Raw genomic sequence first — 18,832 nt, forward strand, 5'->3', positions numbered from 1 at the left:
AGGAATAACTCCTTTACCTTGTGTCGTCAATAAAACATTGACCTTAGTCCTCAGTACCACCACTGGCATTAGTTACCACATCTTTGGAGCAGCCTGCACAGAGGAGCCAAGGGTGGAACGATCCACCTCGATTTACCTGCTGCATGAGGATATCCTCCGGGTATGAGCAGGAACATCTTGGAAAGGTTCGTTGTGGAGCAGGTATTTTTGCTTGCTGTAAATTTTACTGCAAAGTGAGAAAATGATGAGATGGGACAAAACAAGCAAAATGTTTTGGGGAAACATCCAGGCAGTTGTAGGTGCTTTGCTGGGGTTTTGAAGCTCTAGTGCTTTAGTATGTTTGCCTGGTTTGCATTAATGCTGTTTTAAAATGCAGGAGGGGGAGCTTGTAGCAAACAGTGCCTTCCTGAGCTACCTCATGAGAGATTATACACATTTTCCTGTAAGCACAATAAATATAACTTTTGACTGTACTGGTGTAAGAATAGGAGGTTCAGTGCCTCTTTAAAACTCATGCAGCTGCTTAGTCAGTACTAGGCGCCCCCGCTGCCCCCCCTTTCGCTGCCCAGTAAGTTTGTTGCAATATGGGTGTGACTTTTGATGGAGCTCCCCCTCCCTGTTATGTCATTACTCCGTTCCTTTGAATCAGAATAAAAAGTGCAGCAAACTTCAGACTCATTGACTGCAGGCTTAACAAGCGCCGGGGCTTTTCTTCTCTCCGCAGCTTGCAAGGATCTCTGTTTTTTTGCAAAACAATTCTGAGAAAACAATGGCCAGCTTCTACGTATGGGTAACTTTTGGATTATGTTTGCTGAAGCTTTGTCTAACAGAGACACGTAAGTTTTGTATGAATGAAAACGCTTACAATTGTTAATAAGTTTATACTTCAGACAGCAACAACTCTTCTGCTATATAGCTAAAAGCTTCCTTGCATCTAACTTTGTATAAAGTGTTATTATCTATGGGAGTTATCAGAGATGCTTTAGAACTGTAACTGCAGCTGTGCCGCTCTGTACAATCGCAGAAAGCTGTGTATTGCTTGTAAAGGGCAATTCCAGATCCATAAAAAGTAAGTTGTAGAGTGTTAAAGTTTAAACTAAGAACAGAGGTACACAAGGGAATTTAGAATAGCTCTGGTATAGCTCGGTTCGACAACGTGACTGCTGTTACATACTTGGTTCATTCTCCTAGCTCTGTTTTAGACTGGGGTGAGGGGGAACCCCCTCCCCAGTATACAACTGTATTCTTGAGTTCAGAGGGGCTGAACTAACAGCTAATGCAGACTGCATTTGGACACAGCCTTGCTGAACAGAAACAAAACTGCAGTGATCTGTGTGACTGATATTTGGAGAGCTTTTATGCCAGGCATGCCTATTTCTGACTTAAGGTTTTTTCGGGGTTGACTGGTGAGATTTTGGAACAAAGGGGGATAGAAGTGCCTGCAAAATTTTGTTGTTTATCAGTTAGCTTTCTCTAGCTTGGTTGTCTGCTTCAAATATTTGCATTTAAAAATGAAACATTCATGTAGAGAAAAAATAATAATTGTATGTCCAAAATGACAAAGTGCTCTGGAAATTTGACATGGTGCAGGCTCACCCGTGTCTGAGGGAAATGGCCATGCTTTTAACAGACTCTCATTGTGACAGCAACAGCCTTGAGGCATTTTGTGGTTAGGGGTAACAATTATCCTTCTACATTATTTTTCCACTCATCAGTTCCAGGAGTCTAACAAAGTACATTTTTCATTGCCATTGTCACCCAAGGGCTCTGTGTGTGTGTACGGTACATATATATCCCATTTGCCTGAGCAGCAGTGGATACTTCTGTAATGGTTGCAGCGCGGCTGGGCTGTGGATGGGTGTGTCAGAGTGAACAGTTCCCGGCGCATCTGGGATAGCTGGAGAGCCCTCATTGCTTTCTTCCTAAAATTGTCTACCTATTGTACCAAAATATTCTTGTTAAAATCAGGTATATAGATAAAGTCCTTAGAGAAAGTACATGAAAGATATCCGACGTGTTTAAAACTTTGACTTACTCCAGGTCTTTATGCTGTAGAAGGATTATAATGATTTGGTTACTGCCTGCTCAACTGATTTCTCCTTTTATGAGCTGCCAGGAGTGTCCTAAAGAGGCAGGGTTTGTAGTGACTCTGGAAGTAATGTATTTTTGCAGTGAGACATAGAAGAAAACCCTACTACTTCAGCATAGTTACAAGAAGTATGTCAGACTTCACATATGCCCCACGGGGAAGTTTCTTTAATGGCTTAGCAAGGTATTAGATTATAGCTACAATATATTTTAGTTGGTATGCGGTACATTCCAGCATGACTTTGTAGTCAGTTACGACTTCAAAATGGCAGTTGATGGTGATTTTATTTTCTTTTTTGAAACCAGTGACTTTGCTGTGTGCATCACAGAATACTGGCCGCTGATGTTGGATTGTACTTTGTTGGAAGACCAAATTCAGATCTGTTCCTGGATTCTGATTCTGTTAGTACTGATTATGGCAAAAATGAAAACATCCCGGAGTTGCTGTTAATGTGATTGCTAAAGGAAAGATGAGATATAGAGAGCTGTTGAAAAACTGATTTATCCTGAGTTCTGTGTTGCTGTGACCATACTGTCACTGATAACTGAGCGAGGTGTACTCATGGTATTGATGTGACTTTTGTTGTCTGCGGAGTCTGAGCCACATTTCAAACCCCAGGAGGATATGGAGGCTGACATCTTGGTTAATGATGATTCTTGAGAGATTTTTCCCTGTGGACATTATGTACTTCTAAAAATATTTCTCTCAAAGTTTTCCTTGATTAACACAAAGTGACTCATGGAATTTTGACCCCCAAACTGAAAGAAACTAGAATAGAAGTAGGAGTAAAGACGGAATGAAAAGAGGAAGAATGAGTCCGCCAGTGGGAGGGAGAGGCTTATGTATCAGCACTGGAGAGGTGGCCAGAGTCTCAGGACAAGGCAAGGCTCTGAGGAAGGGCTACTACAGCTATCAGTCAGTCACAAACAAAGGGACCTGCCTGCCTCTTAGCTTACATAGGTCACGTAAATTTGTAAGTAAAGTAGTTTGAAGAAGCTCTTTGTGCTAGTTTTTTTTTGTTTGTTTGTTTTGTTTGTTTGTTTTCTTTTTTTCACTTAGTCCTTACAGTGTGTGTCTCGGCTGTTCTCCCAAAGCTGCAAAGAAACTACAGTTTATTAAAGTTCACTTGGACTTCCATCACTTGTTAATGGAAAGGTTATATATTTGTCCTTGAACAGCTTACACACACAGACACAGGCAACAAACCATAGCAGAGGATTGTCTTGCAGTCTTTGGAGAAACGTTTGTTGCATCTTTAGTCACCGGTATTCACCACAATGCAGAACCTTTACCTTGAAAACATGAAGTCAGAGAAAGGCTTAATGAGGGAAGATAGCATCATAGAAGTGAGGAAGAACTTCTTAAACTAAATGCTTTTAAAACCACTGGTAGCTCTAGCCAATATCAAATGAAATGTTCTCCCATACCTGGTGTGTCTTTTTTTCCAGAACTGTTCCTGTGACTTTTACAGGCCAGAATTTGAAGAGAGTACTAATACTGTGGTTATTTATCTAGCACCTAAACAGCATGAGGTTCTACTGCAGCAAGAATGTGCCAGTAGGATGAGATGCCCTGAGATGCTGATAGACAAGTGTAAACATCAGAGAAAATGAGCATGAGCTCATGACTGCAAAAATAGTTTACACTGTAGAAAAGATGGGCTTTCAAGAACCTCATGAAGGGGTTAAGAAAATGCTTTCATTAATGGACAACTGCAAAAACTTTTCAAATGAAAGAACATGTGGAAGAGAGCAGGAAAATATAGTAAAGAAAAATGACTATCTCAAAGCAAACATGAGTGGAGTCTGTAGATATGTGAAAAGTTAGAAGAATAAAAGCTGCACTTCTGACATGGCAGAGGAAAAAGAAGAGGTGAAAACTGTGGGATATATGTTAATTAAACAGCAACGGGCAAACAATACAAGATGGCAATGTTCTTGCCAAAGAAGAGATGGTATTCATAGGGAGTGGCTAGCAGCAGTAGCTAAGTTTGAAAATAGGTTGCTAAGAGACACTGATTTTAAGGAGCAATTAGATAAAGGCAGATTAGATGTCCTTTAAAGGACATTTTGGGTATTGGTGATCATGCTACTGGGTCAGAAGATGGAGTCTAAGACATCTGGTAACTGTGTTTTTTCTTTGATAAAAGGTTAATTTTAGTTCTGAATGTAGATGACTGGTAGCAGAATACATTGTAGAGAAGCAGGGGAAAAAATGATGTAGTGCTCCTTATATGAAGAGAGGAAAACTGTGCCCAAGAACTTAGACGTTTTGGGAAATTCCAGAGATGCTGTAACAAGGTTTCCCCACTTGCTTTCTGGTCTTCTTGCCCTGATTTCTGTTCTGACATTAACAGACAGGTGTTTGAAAATGCTGTTAGGACAGAGGAAGGCAATTCTCAATTTCATATAACACAGATTGCATTATTTACAAAAACATTGATTTTTCTTTAAAAGGGAATCCTATGCAAGAGAGCTAGGGAGTGTTTTCTGCTGAACTGTTCCCTAAAATTGCTTTTCCTAGGACCAAGTCTAAATGTACATGGTTACCTCACAGAGAGGATAATTGTGAAACAAACATGACCAACTGCAGTTGTCTTGCCTACTTTGAAAAGAATACAACGCTGTACTGGAATAATTCATGGTGTTCAAAACACATGATATTTTAGCATCAGCTGATAACCAAGAGCATGTTTTAATCACATTTCACTTTTTGGCACTAAACAGAATTCTTAGACTACAGAATCTCATTATTCCAGTTAAAGGCAAGCAAAGTGAGAGAAGCAAGACAGAGGTTAGGATTGTCACCAATACCTCTATGCTAAATATGTCATGGTTGATAGTGAGTGAAACCACACCTACAGCCTACTTATATTTTGCCTTTACCCATAAGGCTTTTTATGGTATATCTGGTGGTTTGGACCATTCTCTGTGGGCTATCAACAACTGGCAGGGAGAAGCCAGTTTGGAGCAGCTGCTCGCCATCTTCCAGATTGTGCCAGAAGTTCATCAGCAGTTACAATGCTGTTGTCTATCACTCCCAGGGAGGTAATAATCATTTCAAAGCCAGGCTTACGGCCATCAGACACTGTAATTATCAGTGACCATTATGGCTGCTGTTAATACTGGTCGCAGAGAAGATTGTTTCAGCCCTGAATGTTTATCAACTTCCTCCCCGTGAAATCACAGGCCTCTCTACGGCAGCATCAGCAGTAATATCAGTAGCAGCTGGCGGTGATTTTCTTTCCTCGCCGTAGCTGCCAGGGCCCACCCCACCCAAGGCATGGTGGAGAAGCTTGGCGCATGGATGAGTCTGCAGGCAGCCATGTGAAACAGCAACCGGCGGAGGAGAGAGGGGTTTTCCTCCGAGAGTCCTGTCAGTCAGACTGAAAGTTCAGCTAGTTGCGATTTAAAGTTCAAGCCTCTGCAACTGTTTGCTGCCTAAAGAAATCTGCTGTCATTTTTGGAGTCTGTGCATACGATTAGGCATGTAATTGAACTCCCTTTTGTGTGCACTGGATCTGGGACTTTCCAGTTCCTCTACATGACAACACTGGCTGTGTTTTATAACACAGCAATCTTAATTCAGTACGATAACCTTCAACCCTCATATAGCAAAATAGGAAAAAAAAATTGAAGAATAATCTAGTTTTAGCAATTACTAGCAGGGAAGCTCAAACAACCACACCGATTCAAAGTAAAAATAACAAAGAAGACCTGAATTTTACTTACATTTGCAGTTTGAGAAATATATTGATTTGCTTTTTTTTCTTTCTTTCCTTCTATTGATGACAGAACTAGATTCAGTAGCTGGAAGCTCTAGCTGACTGTGTTGTGTCTTTGCCCATCCCCTGCCCACCCCGCCAAAAAAAAAAAAAAAGAAACCTCAGACATGCAGCAGCTGTGGTAAAACTTCCGTCTCTGTCTCTGCTAATGATCCTGTTCCAGCAGCAACGTGAGATGGTTGTAAAAGAGGGTGCCAGGGTACAGGCAGGCAGCTGGCAGGGCAGAGGGCATTAGCCAGTGATCATCAGCTATACAGCTATATACAGCTAATGTCTGTTTTAGTAAGTACCTGCTTTTGTAAATAAGAACATATAATACTTAAAAATCTGCTGTGAGATAGCTTTTGTTGATTACAGATGTCTCACCATGGCAGCGAGTTAGCAAGGCCCACAGTGAAACAAGTTCTCAGAAGTATATTTCCCTAGGGGGCTTTTTTATTGTTATTTTTGTTAATGTATAGGTGTCTGTAAAGCAGCAGGGTGTGGTGTGTGTGGGTAGATGTGATGAATGGCTTCTTGCAGCCTTCCCATGCAGAAGCGAGAGGTTAACTGGCGCTCAGCACGTGGTCCCTGGCCAGCCAGGACCCCACGGGCAGATGCAAGCAAGCTCTGTCGGGCAGCAAGCAGGCTGGCAGCCAGCTCAGGCTCTGAAAGTTGAGCACCAACCCCAGGCTGGCAGGCACTCAGAGAACGCCTCTTGCTGCCGGGGAGGCACATCAGCTCGGGACTGGTATCACACCTATAACTGCAGTGCGACTCAAGAGTTTTCAAAGGGCAGGCAGAGCCCGCCCGCCCACCCCAAATGGGCCAAGCGAACTGGCAACTGCTCCTTCTACAGCATGCAAACCTAGTAGTTTAGGAGTGCCTTGGGACTTGTGGTGGTGGCAGCAATTAGTCATTTACCTACCCTCTGCCATCTTGCCATCTTCCCCTGCTGGGGAGTGTGGAGGCGAGGCGGCGATGCAGTGCGGCTGTGCGAGTGGCAGCCAGGTCTCCTGGCTCCAACCGAGAGCTCTGGGGGAAGCTTCTGTGCAGGGAACACTAAACAGTTAACTGGGAAGCTTCAAGGAAAAGTAGTTTTTGCCAATTATAAAGAAACATGATTCATTAATAATGAAGAAACTGAGGGTGAGGCTGGAGCTCATTTCACGGTTTGCTTATACTTGCTTCCCTGTTCTTCCTCCTCCTGCTTGATTAGGCGTCCTCCATTAATATCCTTTCCCTTTTCCATTGTTTTCTCAGGCGTGTAAGTGTAGAGAAAAAGCCCTTTTTTGCTAATGAGTCCCTAGATTTATAAATGTTTTTGTTGTTGTTCTCTGTTCCTGAATATTGCTTATGCGCAAATTTGACATATAGGAATACTTAAAACACAGAAATTAAATAACGTATTCTGTTCAAGTCAAGTCTTCATTCAAGTCGTCATTCTCCAGTAGCAGACCCACTAAAATCAGATTTTAATCAACTTTTTTATTTGTTGCTCTGACAGTTCTATCCTGTTTACTCGTGTGTATGCTGTTCATACATACACGGAAGACTGGCAGCTATTTTCACTGCAATAGCATTTGGTTTCTGTTAGAACACAGCAGACACAAGATATAGTTTTCTTAAAAAAAAAAAAAAGGTTGTATTCAGGATTGGTCTATTTCTGATAAGGGATGTTTGAAGCAGTTTGGCAAATGAGAACTGATCTAAATCTTTCATCCTACTGTCAAACTGAACACCTATTTTGGTTCAAGAACTTTAAAATTGATTTAATAATTAATTGAAGAATGATGTCTTAAATCTAGTCATGTTTCTTTCCTGGTTGAAGCAAAACTTCCTAGTAATAACTATCATTTATCTTCTTGAGATTATGGGGTATTTATACATAAGGGCTTGATACTCTGGGAAAGGTGAGTGCAAAGAGATACGAAACAACCCAGCAAGAGGAGGAGCTAAGAACAGACCCAGTATCTTTAACTTAAGGCTGGGCGACCTGCCCATGATGCCAGAAGGCCGCTTAACCAGAAGGCTGCAGGGCCAGAGACGTTTAACTGTCACTGTGTGGCAACCAGCTGTCTCCAGTTGGTAGCCAGGTGTATCTTGTATATGTTCACATCTTCTTTTGAACTTTTTCTGTTTCTCCCACCTACTTTCCATTTTCCCCATTAATCCATCTCCATCTCTTTGTGACATTTGGCTGAAGCAATCCAATAAATTTTGGCTCCTGTCAACCTGTGTCTGTGATAGAAGGTTAAATCCATTTAATCCAGTAAAACTTCTATTCATCAGCTTAGTCATTGTCAGGCAAAATGAAACATGGAGACCAAGTTCTTCCAAGAGGCAGGCCTCAGAGAAGACTCGAGCAAGCAGAAAATTCTCTTGGTCATGTTTTTACAATTTCTTTTTATTTCGGCCTTCTCTGCTGGCAAGTCTGACTTGCTGTCATTGAGTTCAGCATGAGGCTAATAGGGCAGGGGCATCCACTGACTTCAGAAGAGTGGTAATAACAAATTATCACTTATTTTGCAATAGCAAGAGTCACTTTGCCTTCTTGGGAAGAGAAAAAGCACAAAACTCTTCTAGCACAGAAAATAAAAATGAAATATTGAGCTCTAAACTCTTAAACTCCTCTTTTCCAGAACATAACCAATTCATTTTATAGCCTATAGAGAATAGATACTTAGTGGTTTCAGTTCATAACTGAATGGCACAGCTAAGGTATAGACTGGCAGCCATCAAATTCACAGTTCTTGTATGTAAAGCAGTAACAGGCAGACAATGTGAGCATGTGAGACACCTTCCCATGGTGGCTGACTGGGGAGAAGTTTCTTTCCTGCTTTCGTGGCTTGCTTCAGAAAGCCCTGAATCCATTTGCTCACTGTTGTGGTGTAAAATGTTGCAGAGCTTTTCTCAGACTGTGTATGATGACTTTTGTGTCTCCTGATATTTCCATTAGATCAGTCCCATTCATTCATTTTTTTTAATTATTTTTTCTATGGCTGTATTTCCTGGCTGCTTGCTGGATAGGAAATGATCATGGCAGTTCTGCTTTATTTTCTCCTTCTCCTTGGCCTGCCAAGTCTCACACATTATCTAGTAATGATACAGTTGGTGTTCATCCTGAATAGAGCCAGCATTAACTGGCTTTTAAGACAGTGAAACAATCTTATGCCATCATGGAAGGGTAAGGTCAGCACAGTTATTCTTTTTTTTTTTGGAGAAAATACAGGCATAAGTGTTAGACAGCGTTTTCTGTCTGTGTGGGTCCATGTGAACAAGAGAAAAGCATGATCATCCAGTTCTCCAGAAGGTGGCATATCCTGAGACTTGGAGATTATTGAGATCAGTGACGGCATCCAAATTTGTTTCCTGTTAACCCTTTGCCGAGATTATATTTTTGTCTCAGCAGTTCATATAACAAGTAGTTTGTGTTTCTGGACTTTGAGATCCTTTTTTTCTTTAGATCTTTGACATTTCCTAGGGACACCTGTTCCTATACGTGCCAATGGGGCCCAACACTATGGTAAATTAGAAAAGAGTACACAATATGTTACTCACAGACCAATGCAAGACAGGTAAAACGTTGTTAAACTGGTAAAATTCCTTAGCAACTTTTCTTTGCTGAGCAAAAAAGGAAAAGTCCAAAAACCCCTCTATTTGACTAGGTTACCCTTCAAAATAAAAGAGAGGCAATGTTATTTTCTTCAGTTGCTTCTTTGTTGTCACAATCCTATATAGACATATAGCACAGCTACAGCATTGAAAGTCTTGGGCCCAGCAAGGGTTATATGCCTATAAGAGTGTATATATAACCTGTAAAAGTGTTTACTGATAACATCTACTTAATGTTACAAAACTACATCTTCAAAGCTCCAGGAGGGCATTAGTAACGCAATGCAGTGCTCTCTTAACATATGCTACAACACCTTAGACATTTGAACTGGACATCAAGATGCCTAAGAAGTACTCCTTCTGTTTGTCATTTGCTGGATTGTTTCTGGCTCTGTAAAAGAGGAACCTGACTTATTCTTGAAAGAGAACCTGAATGCTTATGCTTTCTCAGTGTATTACGTTAGAAACAGGTGGAGTCTCTGATGAAATTTAGTTCTGTGTGGTCATTCTTTTTCTTGCATTACATGCAGTTCACATACATGTTACAACATTTGGTCTAGAGGGGGTAGCTCTCTCATGTGATGCATTTTATCAATACAATCAGTACAGTTGGAATCAGGCTTAATGTGTTTAAATTACCAGAGAACTTGAAGTTTCAAGTTTGAGTATATTGTTATTCAACAGAATAAAGATAACCTCAGCTAGTAAGAAACAAGTGAATTGACAAATATGTGGGGAGTGGAAAATAAAAGCTAGCTCTTTTTTTTTTTTTTTTTTTTTTTTTTGTAGGCTTTTGGAAGTCAGTGATTTTACCCCCACATTACAAGTAGGCAAACTGAGAGAAAGCAAGTAAGTTACCCAGCAATGTAGCTGGAATTAAAACGTTTTCTCCCAAGTCCCAAAGTTGTGCTTCATCAACAAGAGTAGTGTTCTTTTGCTTGAATTTCAGAAAGCAGCTATGATTTCATATACAAGGCTATTTCAGCTGAAGTAAGCATTTTTATTATTCATACCAAAAAAAAAAAAAAAAAGTCCTTGTGCAAAAGTTCTTCTACTGATGCAGAAGTTTACAAGAGTACAGGGGACTGGAACATTTTCTGGAAAGCTGGCATCTTAAAAACAGGAAACTCCTCAGTTACTGACCGTTTAGTAATCTGAGCCTGGCTATGCAATCCTTACTGCAGTTGAACAATCCATGTGAGAAAATGCTCCTGTCTGTGTTATGTTATGAGCAAGAGCTAAGTGTTTTTCTAATTTATGAAGCACCCAACTTTATAACCCATTGTTTGCAGACCTGCAATGAGTTTATTAACAGTATCAGTCAGACACTTTACTGACTTTATTACTGATACTCAGTGTTCAGGTCATATCACTTTATCAGCACACATCACAATCATATTGCTGTTGGCTCACAGGAAATTCAGGTGTGGGTACTGCAAGACAACATATTAACACCTTTTTTTTTTTTCCACCAAGAAAACCCTGTCATAATACAAATATGGCTACAGTTATAGCTATAGCAACATGTTCATGCCCTAATGTAAGACTGTCTTTTGCTTTTCAGTTTACTGGATTAGTAGCTTAAACTGATTGCTAAGCACCCAATATCTCCCATCCTTTCAGAAAAAAAAAAATAGTTTTAAGACTCAGCTGAATTAGCAGTATGTCAGGAAATGGTATAGTAAGGTGTGCCTAAGAGACTTTTGCACTATTCAAGAAAGACAAATGGGATCTATGCACAATAACTGGTAGCATATCATCTGGAAAAGTGTTTCCACTCTGCATCAGCTACTTCTATTATTCCTAAGAGAGATCTCCGCTTTGTGTAAAGAACTTCCCTCTTTTATTTTTCGCTAGTACGTGATGACATCTCCTCACTTCTCTTTTCAGAGTTCTTACTGGCTTCCTTTCCTTTTTATCTCAATCTAAGCTTCCTGGTCTCAATGACCTGGTAATAATGGGTCACACAAGAACAGCTGTTTGCTTTGTCTGATATATGTGATTTCTTTTGCTTCAAGAATGTAAGCAGTTTCATTGGAAAAAAAAAATATTCTCATGCTACCTATCTAGGGTTTTCTATTTATAAAGATGGCTTATGCCCGATTTGCTATTTGAATTGGCTCTTGCTCAGAGTGAATCTGACTTCAGAACACTTTCCACTGTCAAGAAACTTACAGCACATAAATTGAGGTCTGTCACTTTATCATTTGCAGTTCAAAGACTGATTTCATTCTGGATCTTTTCTTAAAATCCAGCTATATTTCATTAAAATAGAAGATTATTAGAAGCCATGAACATCACGGCAAAGTCACTGGCTTCACAATCATTCCAGCACTTCTGGAAGACAACAGTGCTTCACTACTTGAGGATTATTGCATGCAAACAATAGTGCATTGCCCTCACATACCTAAATGTGTTTAGGATTTAATGTAATATTTGAATTCACATAAGACTGAGGCCACACTGCCAATACTTCTTTCCAATTCTTGCCTTATGCATGCAAATCTTTACTGCTTCCCATGAATTTTTAAGTTAAAATATCTGGGGAAAATAAAGAAGTATGAAAGATATATGAGACCCAAGGTATATAGTTATTCTCTCCATATTTGCAATAGCCACAACATTATGTACATACTAATGTTAATTGGAAACATTAGAAATTAAACATAACTTTTTCCTTAACCATTTATAAAAAGATTCCAAACTAGGACTGTGCAAAGGACTGTAAGAAGTTTAACTGAACATGGGATACAAACAACCTGCATGCATCTCAAGAAAATTTCTTGATCTTTGGTATTTTCAGTATGTCTCAAGATCGTTGAAACTAGCATACAGATGGGTAGAGCTACATGGAGTGCAGAAAATGGAAACATTTTGCCACCAAAAATTCCGGCAGAGGCTTCCTGCTAGCCTAGGCGTTCTGGCTACAGGCTGTGTGATCACTGCCCTCCTGGTGTTGGGAAAAGTGGAGGGAGCAATGGGTGTGACACTGTTCTTTTCCGTGTGAGGAGGTTGCACTGATTTAAGTACATTTAACTTTCCCATTGACTTGCACAGACTCCAGAAAAGATTTGATTAAGCTGATGGTTTTAATCATTGCATGTACTTATATAAAGTGATCATTTCCAAAGCTGACTTTTTGTTTGAATCATACTTAATGCAGATCCCAAACCAAGTCGTTCTGACAATGAAAATCTTGGGATTTTTCACTTGGTCTGTCCTAATACTTCCAGAGTTAAATTTCACAGTCTTCAGGAAGTGCAAATGAAATGTGCATTTTATGAATTTGATTTTTTTCAATAATGTGTAGTATGCTTTCCAGTGCTCCTAAAAGTAACATGGTTGCCATCCCTCTATTGAAAATATACGCATGGCTTGGTGCTTCTTGTGTTTTCATGGACAGGAACACACTGGGATCAAACAACTCTACATCTCTGAAACTGCAGTAGCTTGTACACACAGCTGGATATTCATCTTTCATCTTTCAAGATAGCCTTTGAATTAACCTCTGCTAAATCTTCAGACTTCTTCCATGATCTATTCCTCAGAGAACTCTTTCTTCCAAGTTTGCTTCCTTCCTCTTTCATACCCAGCATTTCTGATCTCTTCAAATCATACCATTCGTAAGATCTTGTGCATAACAACGAACAGATAACAACCCTGTTGACAGAACTTACCCAAAATCCTGCTGGGGAAGAAAGCAGGGTTTCAATCTAACATCACAAAGGGAGACAGCTTCTTTTAGCCAACCATTGATTCAGATAAGTAGCTTTTTTTCAGTTTTTGTTCATGATTTAATTATCATTCAGCAGTTAATTGGGTTATAAATAGCTGGTCACAAACTCATCCAGTAATTTGTTAGGATAATGACTGTTCCAATGAACGCAAGTATCAGTGCTTATGACTCTTACATATTCTCCAGACCTTGGAAATGCAGATGATACCATATCTTATTTGGTTTATTTTTTTTTTGAAAATGGCAAGTATTCAGAAGGATGGGTTTCTAACTGCAAAGCTACATACAAAAATGACTTTTTTTTTTTTTTTTTTTAATTGGAGAAATCTGAATCTAGTATGAGTCATTAAAACATCCATTACATTGGAAATTTTGGTTCTCCAGTTTCAGTCTCCAGTGAGATCTTGGTCAAGTTCAGTGGACTGCTGTACAATATTTTAACCAATATGCAATTAAGATCTAAACTGTTTAAATTGCTACTTTGCATTATTCTGAAAGGTACTTCCTTGCAAATTCATACAAGAAACTTGTGTAAAAAGGTTCTTTTCTTTCTTTCTTTTTTTTTTTTTCATAATTTTCCCAGAAATTTGAGTGGGGAAGTGAAAGAAACTGTGTGTGAATTTATCTGCATTGCGAGGAAGCTGAATATTGAATAAGTACCGATAAGTACTCCTGTTTGGGCAGTTCTCTCTCCTGCATGGGTCATTTGTCCTCTGACATCTTACTTTGTGAGGCATATTCTAAGCATCCCTATTCTTTCTAGTGTGCAAAGATGACTAACATTATCTTTGTGTTAACTGGCTGGCTTTCAAGCTTTTAAAAAGATTCTTGAGGTTCCTTTCACTGTTGTTTTCTTGTGAAGTGGCCTTGTTAAAGTCAATAGATGTTTTACTTCTTACTCAAAGTCTTTTTTTTTCCTCTTTTCAGTTTTGATCATTGCTTGTTTTTCTGTAATGAACTTACTGTAAAATTGAACATAAAATGTTGAGAATATTTAATAGAAATTTTGTTTACTTAAGCTTTTTTTTTTTTTTTGAAAGTTTAGAAATTGTTTACCAGGAAATCAAAGTTTTTCAAGGTCACATGAATAATAGTTTCAAATCACACCTGGTATTATTATTGAGTAGCATGCTGCCAAATGGCAAAATCTGTCATTTATTGGACTTGCTGATCTGATGTCTGATTTTGTACGAGTTTCGTATCTAAATAACCACAAATGTTAAATCAGGCATCCCGTGACTTCTCAAAGCTTAGATGGAAGCTGACTGCAAAACTTGTAAGCACGCAATAAAACAACAGGGTGTTAGTTCTTTGCTCTTACAGCGTTCTTTATCGGTCAATCTTAAATTGCTTTATTAAGGAGGTTAGTTTCAAACTGAGGTAAAGAGAGATGAATTGGCTTATCTGTCTTATATCAGCAGGTGCAGGGAATAGACATAAAGCACTTTGAGCTCCAGGTTGGGGATCTGTCTTCTGAGCAGCACTGCATCCCACCTGCTTTTATCCCAAATGATTAAACAATTTGCTTTCAGTCAAACAATAAAGATCAGACTCCAACTATTATTCACCAGCTTTAGTTTCATGCACATTTCTTCACCTGGATTGCATGGAACCAGTCCCAACTGATTTGCTTCACAGTCCTTGTTACTCAGCCTTTGGGGTTAGACTACTCATTGTACAGCCTGAAGCGTTCCTGGTATCGACAACGATGATTATGTTTTCATCATCTCTAGGGGGGCATATCTGATAACTGTCTAATTCCAGGACTATGATTTCACTGCCTGCAATTTTTCCATTGAGGTACTGCACAGCTGTACTATGTTCCAGTGGAGTCTGAATGCTTTCAACCCACTGTTGGGTAAAACTATTACAAAAAGAATAATATTAATGTCAGCAGCAAGGAAGTTTATCGTAAGTGATGACACTGGATAGGCTCACTCAGGATGTTTACCAGAGCAACAGTTGCCAAGCAGATGAAGCATGTTTGGAAGATGCATTAGCAGACTTTTCCTTCCTGCAGCAGATGCAGAAGAATGAAACATATTTCTTGTACTTACTTGCATTTTGAGTGACTCTATGAATACTTGATTTACTAATAGTGCCACTCCCCCTCCATTTTTATAAAGGTAAATTAGTAGCCAGGAAAAGTATCAGATTAATATACAGATGATCTCTGCCTATCAGTAAACAAATACAGAAACAATGATTTTGGTGCATGGTAGGTACATTTATAAAGGAGAACAACTTAGAGGGAAGCCACGAGATTGAGCTCTGTTCCACATCTCTTTTCCAGTGTGTACTTAGTGAAGTAACACGGAAATATATAGAACACTTATTATGATCTGGTAAAGAAGGGAGATCCTCCTACTGCCATTCATCCCTCTTCAGCTACTGTCAATTTCCCTGCCACATCTCTCCTTATTTTTTTCATTTCATTTCAGCCCATTTGGCTCACAGGGTTAGCATGGTTATGCTTTGTTTTTTGTTTTGTTTTTTTTTTATGTAGTTAACAATATACACGGATGTGAGGAAGCTACCATCTTATTTGCCCTTTCAGCCAAAATTACTAGGTGCCCAAATATAACTGCATAGTAGAAACAGTTTTGGCACAACTTCAAAGAAAGGTCTGATTTTATACCTCTGCATCTATGGAGAGACATCTTCACTTTCTTGTCACCACACCCAGCTATTAAGAGCATGTTGTCTCTATTTTCAGAAGGCAGCCCTTGCAGCATGCAGGTAAATTCCTTTTAAAGTGTTTTCCTGGACTTTGCTGCCTTTAAAAAGCCAGCTGTGCAGAGAATTTTTTTTTCTGAATATCAGCAATCTGTTAGAGATACAGCAGTGATTTTTTTCTCTCCAATGATCTTTTCAAGGTTCAGAACCTTTTTCATATGCCAAACTGAAACAAAAATAAGAAATTTTTAAAAAAATTCTACAGGGAATTTTTGGATGGGGTTCCTTAAATCATCTACTTGTATTGAAACCGGTAAACATTTAAATTATTTTTTTCTGAAATTGCTTTAATTTTGTTTTAGTTTGTGCAAACCAATTAATAAGTTCAAAATGAGAGACAGTTTCAAACTGAAAAACAAATCTTTTGTTGTTGTTGTTGTTAAATGTCCACAAAGGATACTTAGAAAACACAAGGTATGGTTTATTCACACTGAATCTAAAAAAGGAATTTCCTATAAATCATTTTAGGTTTCACAACTTGGCAATACCCCAAGGAAAGTATTTCATCTGACAACTCCCAAGAATCTGTAAATTACTTTCACCTTATGCCAGCCATTATTTGGAGAAGCTTTGCTTATTAGGTGGCTTATTTCCTAGTTTGTTTCTGTGCTTTCTGTAGAGAGTGGTGGCTAGCAGACCAAGCATATCACAGCTGAGAGAAATGAAAAACATCACCCAGCCATGCTACATGACATGCATGTTGCTTGACCATTAGCACTTTTTTGTTGAGATGGTAAAGCGCTGCAACCTCACAGACACGTTTGCTTAACTCACGTGGATCCTGCAGAATTTGACTTCTAAATTTTGATCAGTGTGTAGTCATGCCAGTTCAGAGTCATATTTTCCCAGTACAGCTTTCCTTTCCCCATCAAGCCCTGAGGGATTCAGGTATAGGTGTGTTTTAATGATGTCGACACGTGTCTATTAGTGACTGGGGCTGGGACTAGTGAATCATTTTACATAACCTAGCAAACAGCTATCCAGTGGTTTTCAGCAGTACTGACCTGCGCTTTAGTCCAATTTCTGACAAAAAGGTGGAAGCCTCTGTATGCTATTACAGTTGACTGGGCTGTGAATTGCTTTAGCGAATGGTTTTACTAACAGACTCTAAGGAGATGGTGGAATACTCAGCAAATAACCGTTCCATCCGGGCCAGTTTGTATCTTAGTGTATTAGGTAATCCTGAACACTATTTTTGTACACTCAAGTTCTCCCAGTGGCCAAAATGGCAGTAGTTGTGCTATCTTAGTATTTCTGCACACAAAACGTCTTGGCTTCTGAAATGTTTCAGGAATTAATGCAACATTAGTTTTTGTATACTGTATTCTGATTTAGTCATGAAGTAGTTTTCCTGAGAAACGTTTAAAAAAAGCAAACTTCAACTGGAGATAGATCTGAACTGAAAACTGAGATCTGAATCGTTCAAACCTCCACAAATGTTAGGACTCATATCGTCCAATTTGTAGATTTATTTGGAGAGGAACAGAAATTACCAGGAGCCCTTTTTAAAAGTATTTAAATCTGTTTCTGAAATGCCACTTTCCTCTAATTCATTACCAGCATTAAAACAGGTGCTAATATTAAAAATGTAATTGTCTGTGCTAAGCTAGTTTTTTGTTCCTTTTTAGAAGTAAGCGTCAGTACAAGATTAAACAATCCATGATCATAAGGAAGCATTTACCCATCTATATCTTTCTGGACCTTGAAATCTGTTTAATAAATTTAGAACAAAGCTCTTACAACAAACTAAGAGTAAAAGCTATATAAGCAAATAGAGAAAGAAGCTATCTGCACCTTCAAAACCCTTGTTCTGTCCTGTTTTCAGCCCCAATTTATCACATCCTGGTGACCTATCAATCATCTTGAACCACAAACTAAAAACGAAAATCCCCATGAGAACACTGCATTAACATTTCCTGGTTGCCATGCACAAATAAAATACACACTGTGGTTTTACCAAGAAATCTGTTAACAACCTGGTGTCTAAGTATTCTTCTACAGTTTTTTTTTTGTAAAGGGGAATAGGATTTTTGCAAATCCTTCACTTCATTTACTTCTCATTTACATTTACTTTACATTATCTCTGCAGTTGTTAAAACCCTTTTTTTTTTTTTTAACATAAGACAGCATCCACCTTGAGAATGAAACCACTAGGTATTCTCCTGAAAGCAATCTAAAGCAGAGAGCAGTGCAAGAACCATCCACACAGCAGATCAAAAATCTTTATGGAAAAGTGACTCCAATGGGAAGAGTTTACATGAGTCAGCATTACTCATTGTGAGTAAAGGTTACAGAACCAGGGTGGAATTGGAAACTGCACCTGGCTTCTTACTGTGACAACTTCTAACAAGTCTTTGGTATTAATAAACGTGTGTAACTCACGATTTCATGAAGGGACAATGCTCTTCAGTCTTAGCCAGTTCTGTCACAACAGTGGGCCCTAGCTAGCAAACTGTGAAACTGGGTCTAGTGATTGTAGCTAAAAAGCATTATTTGAGCCTGGTTTAGATACAGGAATGTCAATACAATTGAAGAGTTTACTGAAGAAGAACTTGCAGTTGCTTTCTGATTACCTATGAATGACCAAAAAAAAAAAAAAAGAAAAAAAAAAAAGAAAGAAGAGCTGGAGAGAAAGGCAGAGCATCAGAAATCCCAGGAAATCAGGGAGAAATTACCTGTATGATAAGGTTTTCCATGCTTATAAAATTCAGTGCAGGCTTAGGGGCATTCCATGGTTTGGGGTTGAGTCAGCCAAGTCTCATGGTCTGGATAAGATTAATGATCATGACAATTCAGGCATGTTTAGTCTTTTTTCCTTTTCTAAGAGCTATTATTAAACAATATTGTCTTTCAGCTGCAGCAAATCATGAAGATGTCAGGGACAGATCATGGC

The 18,832-nt window shown here is 39.0% G+C and overlaps 1 protein-coding gene across 50 annotated transcripts in view; it reads left to right on the top strand.

Moving 5' to 3' along the window:
* The first annotated feature begins 485 nt into the window (after window positions 1–485).
* CD44 (CD44 molecule (Indian blood group)) overlaps window positions 486–18,832 on the top strand; it is a 65,880-nt gene continuing 47,533 nt past the window's right edge. For 49 of the 50 annotated variants that reach the window (XM_040557642.1, XM_040557650.1, XM_040557647.1 and 46 more), the window contains exon 1: window positions 497–836. In XM_040557642.1, the coding sequence (XP_040413576.1) occupies window positions 770–836 (67 nt within the window). In that variant the 5' untranslated portion in view covers window positions 497–769. Of the gene's footprint in view, window positions 837–18,832 lie in introns of all 50 variants that reach the window. The other variant, XM_040557693.1, reaches the window with a different exon arrangement.

This window comes from Cygnus olor, chromosome 5, assembly GCF_009769625.2.
Source record: "Cygnus olor isolate bCygOlo1 chromosome 5, bCygOlo1.pri.v2, whole genome shotgun sequence".
NCBI classification, from domain to species: domain Eukaryota; kingdom Metazoa; phylum Chordata; class Aves; order Anseriformes; family Anatidae; genus Cygnus; species Cygnus olor.